Source organism: Parus major, chromosome 1A, assembly GCF_001522545.3.
Source record: "Parus major isolate Abel chromosome 1A, Parus_major1.1, whole genome shotgun sequence".
Lineage (NCBI taxonomy): Eukaryota > Metazoa > Chordata > Aves > Passeriformes > Paridae > Parus > Parus major.
In genome coordinates, this window is record NC_031773.1 from 28,904,486 (window position 1) to 28,916,802 (window position 12,317).

Consider the following 12,317-nt stretch of genomic DNA (forward strand, 5'->3'; position numbering starts at 1 on the left):
AATTTTGCCTAAAACACTGTGGGGTTTAAGTTTTACTTTAAGAATAATATAAATTTTGAAATCAACCTTTCCCCCTCCAATTAAAAAAGCTATCCAGATGTTCCAAAAATGTCCTTATGAAGTAGCTGATAGTATATTATGGCTTTCTTTTAAATTTTGAACATTTCTTGGATAATTGAGTCCCGTGCCACCTCCTGAAGGTTTTTAATGGTTCTATTCTTGTTTATGCACTTTTTTTGCTACTATTTGAGACATTAATGCTATTAAACACTTTATCACAAATCGGTGAAACTAAAAATGAAAGCATTCCCCAACCATGAAGTCACATTAGTGGTTCATCTATTGTTAAGCTCTATTTTTCCAGTTCAAAATCCCTTCAGTGAAGTGAAAGGTACTTTAAGTTTACAGGGCAATGAAACCCAAATTTCCAAATACATGTCTTAGAATGGGGAAACTGGAGCTAACAACATCCCTGAAAACTATGGTGTAATGAGCAGAAGTTACAGCTCAGGCCATCAGCTGCTGAAAATACACAGGATATGCACCATACTATATGAATCAAAGCAGTAACCAAAACAGGGACTTGAACATAGCTTTTCCTCCAAATAGTCAAACTTCAGGTAAGACAAAAGGATGGCAAATGATGGCATTTACACTTCAGAATTAAATTTATGGCCTAAAACTTTTTCATGCACATTCACTTACAGGTACAACTATGAGTAAGAAAGAACTGATCAAGAACTTGTGTCTCAGAGACAAACAGTATTTTTGAAAGGAGGGATGGTTGAAATCAAACAAGAGAGCCTTTACAGCTCCTTGTAAATCTGGCATCTGGTGATCCTGTGTTTATAGGCTAAGATTTATGAACAAGAAACCTGGAAACAGAAACCTTCCTGACAGAAATCTCACATTTAAAAAAACCCAACTTGATGCAAACCATAATGTCTATGGCAGATTCACACAAATTATTTGGTTGATTACGTCTATGTATTTTATTGCAAGTACTAAAAACCTTCATATAATGGTGCTTGGCTGACAGCTTGTAGATGAAAACATCTTCCTTTGGTGAAGATGGATGAAAACAGGGTTAAGAATCTTATAATGTAACATCCTAATCTAAATAAAAATATTTACCTCCATAAAAATAAGTTTAAATCTGAGAAAGAAGCTCATATAACCTAGCACTATATTCTAATTACTTCAAGACCAAAACAGCCAAAATAAAAAAGGTTATTATAAAATCATACCAAAATTAACAAATAGAAGTTAACCTGGAAAATAAGCAGGAAGGTAGTCTTAAAAATGCTCTAATGAAAGAAAGCATTTACAAATATTTCATTAGCAGAACCAACCTTGTTTATCTTCACAGAGAAAGTTTTCTTGTTTTGTTTGTCATACAAAATATTACCTGTGGAACAAGGAACAAAACTTTCATCTTAACTTTAGCATATGAGTTCTTGATTGTTCATCAAAATCATTAATGCAATGGGAGCTTAACAAAATGTGTATCTTGAGTGTATTTACAATATTTACGTACAGACTGAGTAAAATGAAAATGCACACACCTTCACAATAGCTTCTTAGATACCAAGCAGTTTTTACCTCTGCAGATATTTGCTTCATATTTCCTATGTTATGAAAAATCTTACCAAACAACTTCTATCAAATAAGCCCCTCAGAACAGCAACTCCAAAACACAGCTAAGTGCTGCTTATGTTTGAACTCTCACCAAAAAAACTTCTATGAATAAAAGCTAGTCATTAGCTGATGCAGAAAATTACTTGAGGCTGAAACCATATCCATTTGACTTGTGAATGAAATCGAAGAGGCAGTTTTCCAGTAATATAAAAACAGGAGTCTCACATACTGCAGTGTATGTTCTACAAGTTCCACACTTCTACTCTACTTGGAACTTGGGTTTTATATAAAAATGTAAGCAATTCTAAAAAATTTAATTGGCTCATCAAGAAAAGATATTCTAGAGTTCCTTAATAAAACACAGCAATTCTGGCAAATACCGACTTACTGTATTTTTTCTTCACAATTCTGCTTAATTTTACTGTTATTGGCCCTCTGTCTGGACATAGAGCTCTTCTGCAAGATCAAAAAAAGACATTAAAAAAGCAGTTTCTAGGCACATCCAAACAAAATCCTCTCCTATTTGAAGGTATTTTCATTTTGTGCACATAAACCAAGTTCTAACTGCTATTAAAACCTGAACTTGCATCATGAATATCATCTTCCATATATTAAAAGTCACAGTGCTTCAAACAGCTTAGATAGAAAAAAACCCAGCCAATTTACACAAAAATTAATAACCTGTATTAAATCAGAATGCTCAGTTTTGTTTGATTTCACGGCAACATGTGAAAAAGGTGTTAAAATCCGCTTCCTTCTAGGAATATCAGAGTTGATTCAAAATGTGAATCTTATTTTCTTATGAGTTGAAAAAGGTAATTTACCTCCAGTTATCTTTTCTGCAGTGAAGTCTGATCACATTAAACCTCAAGAACTCTGTACTTTTCATACATTCCTTTAAACACTGACCTTAGATAAGCACTATTTAGCAAATTATTCTACGTAATCCTGAGCTTCCCCTGTAACAATGCAGCAAATGTTACAAGATAAAGTTTACCAAAACAGAAATGCTTATTCCATATAACAGCAGAAATGATCCCTCTCAAGCTTACTAGAATAAAATCAGTTTTTGACTAGAACTATTTTTTATAGAAGAGGAACATTACCAGTGCTTATGAAAATGTGCAAGTTTGTTTAGATAAACAAAGAAAAATATTTATGTTGTTAAAATTTGATGTAGCCATACTTCAAATTAATGTAAAATTTGTCAATTGCTTGAAAAATGCAACTTTCACAGAGCTCAATGCAAGAAATATATTGCCCTTTACTTCTTCCTTGCTATTTTAACTATTCAAGAGGGAATTACAGCAGTGATAAAAATAAAATTAAACTACTAGTAGTGAAAACTAACTTATTCTAAAATAAAATTAATTTTACATAATTTTCATCCCGTACATGTTAAACCAGTTGATTTTAAACATTTCAAATATTCCAATTCAAATGCTTGAAGTTACACAGATGACCAACCTCACAAAACTTCTCATCCTCACATGGCTGTAAGTTTCCTTATTGCAGGCACAGTTTTCCTCTTCCTCCTTCCTCCTTAGCTGTTTTGTAACCTGAATCTGTGTTGTAAAATAGAGTCAATCCAATCTAGAATGTCATGACACTTGGGCTAAATTCATACAAAGTCTCTTCAGGTCTATACAGAAATTAAACTCAAACAGAAGAACTAGAAAACATTTCAAGTCTTACTTCTTTGACTTCACAGTTTTGAGAATTTTTTTCTTTTGTTTTTCATAAAATAGAAAAAATCTACACCTTGATATGTTATTGACAATGCCTGAGATGCGTACTAAGTTCACAGGACCAAAAAAGCCCTGAACATTCAGAGTGCCATGGCAAGTGTCTTAGAGCTATGCATTAGTTTTCATCATGAATCCGTAAGTTAAGTTTTTACAATCTAAGTTGGTTGTTCAGAGTACACAGGATTCACCTTGGGAAACTGGTAAACTACCACTCAACTTAATATGCTTCCTCATAATTAAAAAACACCCAATTGTATCTTATACAATACTGAGTTTTTTCCACTTTTCAAAAACACTGAGAACAATACAACTTTTATTTCACACTGTGAAGTTGCTTAAATGGCTACATTGCAATCATTTGCATTAGAAACTTTGTAGTTCCTCATTCCCAAAATTTGCCTTTTAGTGCAACCCCATAATGTATAAGCATTCTAATTCTGAATATCACAAAGAGAAAGCTGCCAGTCTCCTGGTAGCACCGCTGATGATGCTGACCACTGTGTCTGCATATCTTGGTACACATTCCATCTACTCCTACAGCTCCCATGGCTCTTTCTCAGGTAAGGATACTGTTCTCTGCCCACCTGTTTACACTGCAGTTCTGTGAACAATCTTTCAAACTGTATTTTGATACAGTCTTTACACTTTTCCAAATGTAAACTTCAGTTTATCCTATTTCAACTGCTTCCTTGACTCTTCAGCAATAAAGAAGACAAAATACGCAAGCACAGTTTTCTATGAGAAGGAAGCATCTCTAGTTGCCAGCATGGCTCCTTTACAGGTGACTTCCTGGGCCTCAAGAAGTACAAGAAATGAGTAATGGAAGCCTGTTTTCTAAATGTCACAAAGTGCAAGACCAGCAGCTTATGAACTACTTATAAGCATAACTTCATAAAAAAATTTCCAAATCATACATGGAATTATCAGCATCTTTCTATATGCATTTTTAGCATCAACTATCAGACGAGGTTTTTTCCTACTTGATAAACTACTCTCCATATCAGTATTTTTAAGAATTCAGAGCTGGAAAATATTCAGATTTGGGTTGAACAATGTTTAACATTAATTGATTCCCCTTGCCTTCATGTGTTTTTGTCTGGGAATTGGAGGCTGTGAACACAGAATATTCATCTCAACTAAAGAAAAAGGCAATATTGCATGATAATTGGTATATCAGTTGTTTACAAAACCTAGTTTAAAAAACACTTTGAGACCAATTACTGTACTTCTATTCTTGGATATATCACAGATGCTCAAAGATACTAGAAAGTAGCAACAGCAGCTTTATGATTATTATAACTATGGTAAATACTTGCTCTGAAAAAATTATTAAGATTAATTCCTAGCTTCAAATATGTAATAGAAACACTGAAGCAGCAATTACTTTGTTAGGAAAGCTTATGTAACATAACATATTTCATTTTATATGAATAAAAGGCTGCAGCATAACTTGGACGTTCCTACAACAGAAGTTATTTGAGCCAGTAAGTCTGGAACATACCTTTATCTGCTTATCCAATGCATCCAGCCTGCACACTGCTTGAAATGGTCTGCGATCAATAGGACATGAAGCCTGTGTCTGAAAAATGATTTTTCTTATTACAAACTTGGTAATGAGCAAAGAGAAGCCTTAATTTTCTACAATTTATTTGCTATTATAGCATCTTACAGAAGCACACAAAATCCCAACTTGTTCACAGTAAGAATGCATTTGGACACATTATCCATACACTCAGTATTTTGTTTAATATAGACAGATTGCTCTTTCAGGAAAAATCTAAAGGAAACAAAAACATAACCCAGAAGTTGTGTTTAAAAAAGGAAAAGCATTTTACATCAAGTTACCCTCATTTTCTGGTTTATTAATTCCTTTTAAGTAACTGATTTTATACCAATGTGTCCCGATTTTGACTGGGGTAAAGCTCATTTTTCTTAGTAGCTGGTACACTGCTTTGGATTCTATGTAAGACTAATGTTGATAACACACTGAAAAGCATAACCATATGCAAATGTACTTTATATTTTGTGTTGTTCTAATATTTTATTTCTTAATATTATTTTCAACAGGAAGTGTGTTGCATTGTATATCCTCCACAACATAAAACTGGTAAGGCCAAAAGCAAACAGCGTTTATAACACATCTCTTTTCCTGCAGTCAGCAGATAACAGATTCCTACCGTAACACATCTAAAGTTTTACAAACCAATTTTCAAGAAAAAGGAACTGAAGGCTATTTTACCCTAATGTTTGATGGAAATAGCAATTTACTGGTTTTCCCTGATCACCTAAATGCTCTTATTGAGGCTGCACTACATCAGATTAAACACACACACACAGAGAACAGTAACACATTATTAACCATGGAAATGGGAAATTTCAACTGAAGCTCCACCCAAGTGGATCATGTAGTGAATCAGCTTTAAGAGAAATACACATTGGATATTAACTTTTGCTGGGAGAGAACTCTTTATTCCTTTTAATTACAGACCTGTTTGCTTGTGGGGGGGTGGTGGGGTTGTTCTTTGTTTGGGGGCTTTGTTACCATTACACCCTCCACATGCACCTTAATTTCATTGCCCTTCAGAGGCTCAGTTCAACACTTGTAAAACAAAATAAAAAACCAAAATACACACCCAGTCTCCAGCCCTAATTCATTTACTGAACAAGACCAGTACATGAACTGCATGCCCTGAAGAGGCATGTAATTTCTGCAATTTAGAGAGTTACAGGGTATCTATGCAAGCAAGATGCAGTACTTCAAGTGAATAAGCAGCTAAGAAAAACCTGCATATGAACTCTGTCCCAAAATTCAGTGGTGAACCTCATTCCTGTCTTTTCATCAGGGCTTCTAATTTTCCAGTTAATTCTGTTCTTTTCTCAGTTTCAAAGAGTGCTCAACTGCTATTTCACACACCAGCCCTCAAACATGGACTATTAACAAAGTTTCTGAGCTTCTGATTTCAACTAAAAGTAGATAGAACCAAATTAAGACTGATTTTAAAAAACCCAAACCCACCAAACAAACAAACAAACCCCAGGGGTAGCTTCAGGAACAAGCTGTTGAACAAGAATGTAAGTTAAAGCCATTACCTACTCTCTTTGATGTCTGGCATTTTAGCCTAGCTAAAAACTTCCTCTTTTGGGGGATATTATTGCTCTCTGCAGTGTCATGGCCCCGGATAAGAAAAGCATATTGGGTAATTAAGCCAGGTCCCTAAGGACTCAGATCATGAAGTTTTTGTCCTGTAGTCAAGGCACAGCTAACCCACAATAACAGAGTAGTGCAATGTTCAATCAGGATATTTGATAGCAGGCAATGCACTGTAGCTTCTGAATCCACTGCAAACAACAAGGTACATACTTTCACTCTTAGATAGACCAGATTGTAAAAGATAGGTAGGAGGAAGTAATTAGACATTTTTGTTCTCATTTCAGGATCTACCTTAGCTGAAATGTTTATCCAATACAACCTTAAATTTACACATGAACGTCAAATAATCTTCCCAAGTGTAAGCCACTGCAGATTATTACTCTATGATACTTTATTGCAATGAATAAAGTGAGTGTTACTAGTAGCAATCCAAATAGCAACTGTTTTTACCCCACTAGAAAGATATTTAATGTTCAGTTCTCCTGAACAAATGTTTTACAACTTAATAAAGTTTTACAAAGTAGTAGAAAGGGAGGAAAACATTCTGGAAGAGTCAAAAACTACCTTTAGGTTCAGATACGTTCAGAAACAACAGATGCTCTTTCCACTCCTACTCAGTTGCTTTTTGTAGCCTTGGCATTTTCAGTAAGCTGACAACACTATCACAAGAGAAATTCTAGTAAACTCAGGACATTTGGTTGTACACCCCCAGTCCCCAGGTGGAGTACAGCTGTTTGGTACCCTGAGGGAGTTCTGCCTAAACATGCATCAGCTCTCACCTGTCTGCTTACAAATTAAAGTAAACATTTAAAATGTTGGAAAAACTGGAAGAAAAAAATCCAAAATTCTTCCCCTGTCCCTTTTCCCAAGAGCAAGACAGGATTTATACTTTATTTTACATAAAGGTAAAAAAAAGTCAACATTCATTACAAGAAGCAATTATGAAGAGTGGTGGCCTTTAACTCATCTCTCAAATTTTTTGAGAACATGGTTCAGGTAACAAAGGTGTTGAGTCTTCTTTCATCAAAGGCAGGTTGCAATTCCACTCCTCTGAGGTTTCTGTTCAGGGAGCACTTAAGTAATAGTGAATGTACACTGTGTACTTTGTGATGAAGAACATTCAAAACAAGAAACAAGATGCTGAGATGGAACGAGTCTGAGGAGCAGCTACCACTTTTATTGTGCACAAGGGAGAAGGTATGTGAAATGTATCACAACCTTAGAAGAACCACAGATTTTTACAATATCTTTCTTTACCATAGCTTTAAAAATCAGAACATGCAGTATTTAATGTAATCATCAATATCATTAGAACCTCAGCCCTGGTACTAGTGACCTGCTTTGCTTTGCTTCCCAACAGTTATTTTCTTGGAAAAGCTCAGCAAAATGTCTTTAATCGTTTTATTCTCCACATGAAACTATTTAGAGTTTTCCTGTTAAACCTGATAAATCCACAGTGATTCATTCTTTCACCCATCCTGTGATATCTGAAAAATTCATAAAACGTGTAAGCCTTCACAAATATCTGCAAGCCCTGAAAAGTTATCCACAAGCAATGTTTGGTTTTCAGATTTAAAAAAAAATAAAAATTGTATTTTATTTTATTTTTATGACCCTCTGGAAAAAATCTCACTTTAGCTCCACAGGTATAACTTAATTTCTACATTCCTGTAACTGCTAGAGTGACACAGAACTGTGATCTCCAAACTCAAGAAGCAATTGTCCCCTAATTTAACTGCATCATTTCAAACAGCATTTAGCAAAGTGAGACAATCAAAAGGCTGAAGCAGTTACTATATTCCAGCCAGGAATTTTCAGAAAGCTATACAAACAGGTGCAAGCTAACCCCAAAACATATTTGGCTGATAAAATAACTTGGACAGATATCCCCACCTCATCAAGTTCCATGCTATGAGGTTTCATAACAAGTAGCAACAAGATGCAAGTACAGAAGTCAAGTTGCTGCAGTAGATCCCTTCCCCAATTTTTTTTTTCTTCAAGTGTCTCATAATAAAGTCTGTTCTCCAAATTTTGTATTGAAAAGCTAATGCAAAAAGAAACATGATCCTGCACTCTTAGGTAATCTGTTACACACAAATAATATCAGATTCTCCTAACTAAATTCAAGCTTAGAGTGAGATTGAGAGCGTTAAAGCAATGTCTGCATATTTCGCTTCACCTTGTAGTAACAGTACAGTAAGAAGCCCACAGTTCCACCTCAAGGTCAGTGAACAGGGAGACCATTACACAACATGCAGAGAGAAACACCATCTCTACATTTTAACGAAAATAGGAAGACATCAGAAAATGCACTGTTTTCTAGAAGCATGCAAAAACTTACCATTACGTTTTTTTCAGTCTACTTTAAAAAGCAAGTACATTTAAAGGTTTTATAGTTATACTTTAAGAAAGCACAGTTTCTGTCAAGAGTCTTTTTTGGAGAGAAAAATCACTGATAATAATATACAAAAGAACAGCAGACAGTTTTAACACCTAATCAGCAGACAACTTAGTTACAAATCTAAACTACCTATATGACACAGCTAGCTAGTTCTTAAGTTCCAATTCAAAATTGCCATAAAGTGTTGACAAATTAAGTTTAATTGTATTGACACTATTGGCAAGAACTGGAGCAAAACGAAAACCACTCAGACTTTTGCACTGCACTTCAACAGCATTAACATTCATAAGCTGCTACACAAATGCTCTTGCAAAATCACAAAGTGGTTGATGTTGGAAGAGATTTCTGGAAGTCATCTTGTCCAACCCTGCTGCTTAAGCAGAGAAATAGCCAAGAAAAACTGTATACTATAAAGCAAACATGTAATTTGCAAAAAGGTATCTAAAATTTACACTTTCTGAAACAATTTGATTAATACAGTTTTTCTGAACATCAGTTCTCAGATGAACTGTCTACATATAGATCACTTTGGGTATACTTGAACAACAAGGTTTTTTTCACTGTTATTTTTTGGATTTTTAGGTTGTGTTTCTTTGAACATGATTTGTTTTGTTCATTTGTGTCATATTAATACTGCCCACAGTGCTGTATACTGCAGATCACTGCAGAGATTGTTGCCACATAAGCTGATTCCTTCCTATATTCTTGAGGAAAAAAAAAAGAATCCAGATCAGAAAGAATACACATTAAGAATCCAATTATCACACAGATAACTCTCCTTAACCTCAGAAGAATGTGCAGTAGCATACTCCACATACTCTATGATCCAAGTCTTTTATAAGCAACGGCAATGACAACTCTAAGAACTTAACATCAAAATCTGTGAATAAAACCCCTAGGAACATCCACTAGAAACAAAATACAAGACAGCTCTTTGGGCCAACTGCTTAGTTTTATTTAGTTAACCACACATCCTGTACAGGGCCTACCTAAATATGCCCCAACAGTTTGGAGAACTTAGGACTGCACATGCTCAACTTCCAAATCAGATGGGGAAAAAATTAATGAGGGAAACCAGGACCAGAACACAAGAGGAATAAGCTTGGTAGGTGACGGTCACTGAAATCAATGTCTGTTACACAACATTGTAATAATGCAGACAACACACTGAATCTTTTCTTCAACACTCTTCTCTTGTGATGGTTCATTAGAGGAATTAATAGAACAGAGTTGGAAATCTCCAGTACATTTATTAGCACTCTGAAGAACAGAAAGGAAGTTAAAAAGCCTACAGTAAAGTAAATATTTATTGTTTCTAAGATTGTTTTCTTTGAATAGAAGAGAAAAAACAAAGGTAGAGATTTTTCTGTAATGCATAGACAAGATACTACAGCTTCTAAAGCAGTTGTCTTAGCTGAGGGGGTGTTAACTTTTGTGTGCATGTTTGCCACCGATGCCTAGTTAACTTTTCTTTGCATCAGTTTCACTTAAATCCTTTCAGAACCAATTATTATAAACTAAAACATGTGCTTACCAATGAAAATACAAAATACAAGTTTATCGGAAAAAAAATTTTAAAAAATTAGTTCTGACCCAAGCAGTTTTAATGTACTAATAGTATTACAGATGACAGAAACGTGTTAATATAATTGCTTCCTTTGGTGTAACATAACATTACTGATAGCGTTTAAAGACTCTAGATAGAGGATTTTTGTAGTTGGCTACACCTTCCCCCCTTTTTTTATGTGGCTGGAATAATGTTAACAGATACATGTTCTTTATACTGAAAGCAACCCTTCACTTACACTGTCCTTCTATGTTCCCACCCACTGAAGTGTGTGTCCAGTAACCTCAGTTCCTGATTTAGCATCTTTTACTTTTTATGATCTTCCAGCACAGACTCACTGAAATACAAAGCCTCAAGCTTAAAAATCTTCATTAGCAAATTATACCATGTTGGTTTACAGAAGTGGTTGACAGCTGGCACAGGATGACAAACACTTACGTTAATCTTCACATGCCTACTGAAAACAGCCCCCAGCAGTCTGCCAGCCCAGTGCTGCCCAGCAGTGACTGCATGAGCGCTAGTTAGCATGGACAAAGGCACACAAGTTGTCAGTCCAATAGTATAGAAGAGTTTAATAGTATAGACAACTCAATTTTGTGCACAAAAATGCTCTCAAATACCACAATTAACACGGCCAAAGAGAGCAGAACAATTCATGGGACATATTAAAAAGTTACTCTGAAGATTAACTCCTTTGTGGGGAATCTTGGTCTGCCCCTCACTTTCCTTTTAGGCATTTAGACACCTTTTTTCAAAGGAAAAGAAAATACAGCACTGACTCAACTGTAATGCTATTTAATTCTGAAACTAAATCTTCAGATTTAGCCAACAGGATCTAATGTGTTAGACCTGTTCCATTGCAAATTTCCTACCTCCCTCTAGCCTTTAGAATAAAGATGATTTTTATATATTATTTTTTATTGTTTTTAAATGCTTTTTTTTTTTAATCTATATTCTCTCATTTCTTAAAAAGTAAGATGTTCAAAGTGTTATGGCTGCTGCTTTCAGACAGATCTGCTAGTACAGAACATGACTGCAGTTGCAGTGTGGAGAATCTCCTGCAGAATGATGAGGAAGCAGAAACATAAAACCCTTATCTTCTGCCTAAACTACCCTGGTTTTGATTAGAGTCTACAAAGTTATACACAAAAGCCATAAACTCTCAGGAGAGCAATGCTTATGTACAGCTTCAAAATAACAGTTTAAAGAAATAGCTTCTCCTGTTATATTTTGAGGTCCTGATACAATACAGAAACATAAAAGAAATATCCAACTTGAACACAGACTGCTGGCAAAGCCTCAAAGTGTTTGGAGCACAACTGAAGACACACAAAAGAACATGTCAAATAATGTGAATATTAGTATTTTTTTTTTAAGGTTTCATTCAATAATTTATTCTCAATTTTGTTTTTCTCCAGGACTTAAAGAAGAAAATAACATTTCTAAAATCAATTTGTTTATACTCCAAAAAACCCCCTTAATCTTTACTCAGAATCAGGCAGTGCATTTTTTAAACAGCAGCTAATTTTTGTATCTTTTTTATATCTTTATTACTCAGAATGACTTAAATTATGGTTGTGATCAACCAAGAACCAGAGAAAGCTAACCTTTATGGAACACTTCTGAAAAAAGAACACATTCAGTTACTAAATATTAGTAACAGGCAAAAATTACACAGCATCAGCATGTTTTAAATAGTGACATGCTTATAATATTTTTTTTATCTTTCAAATCTATAGAACCTCATCTGCTTCTCACAGCTGAAACCTCTGAACCGTCACACAGTTTTCAACACTTCTTTTGTCACTTTAC

General features: G+C 34.8%; 1 protein-coding gene across 3 annotated transcripts in view; it reads right to left on the reverse strand.

Moving 5' to 3' along the window:
- Positions 1-12,317, reverse strand: part of SCAF11 (SR-related CTD associated factor 11) — a 50,130-nt gene that overhangs the window by 18,605 nt on the left and 19,208 nt on the right. For all 3 annotated transcript variants that reach the window (XM_015628493.1, XM_015628494.2, XM_033514237.1), the window contains exons 4-7: positions 4,888-4,965; positions 3,106-3,203; positions 2,027-2,094; positions 1,353-1,408 (exon numbers count right to left, since the gene is read on the reverse strand). In XM_015628493.1, the coding sequence (XP_015483979.1) occupies positions 1,353-1,408; positions 2,027-2,094; positions 3,106-3,203; positions 4,888-4,965 (300 nt within the window). The remainder of the gene's footprint in view (positions 1-1,352; positions 1,409-2,026; positions 2,095-3,105; positions 3,204-4,887; positions 4,966-12,317) is intronic.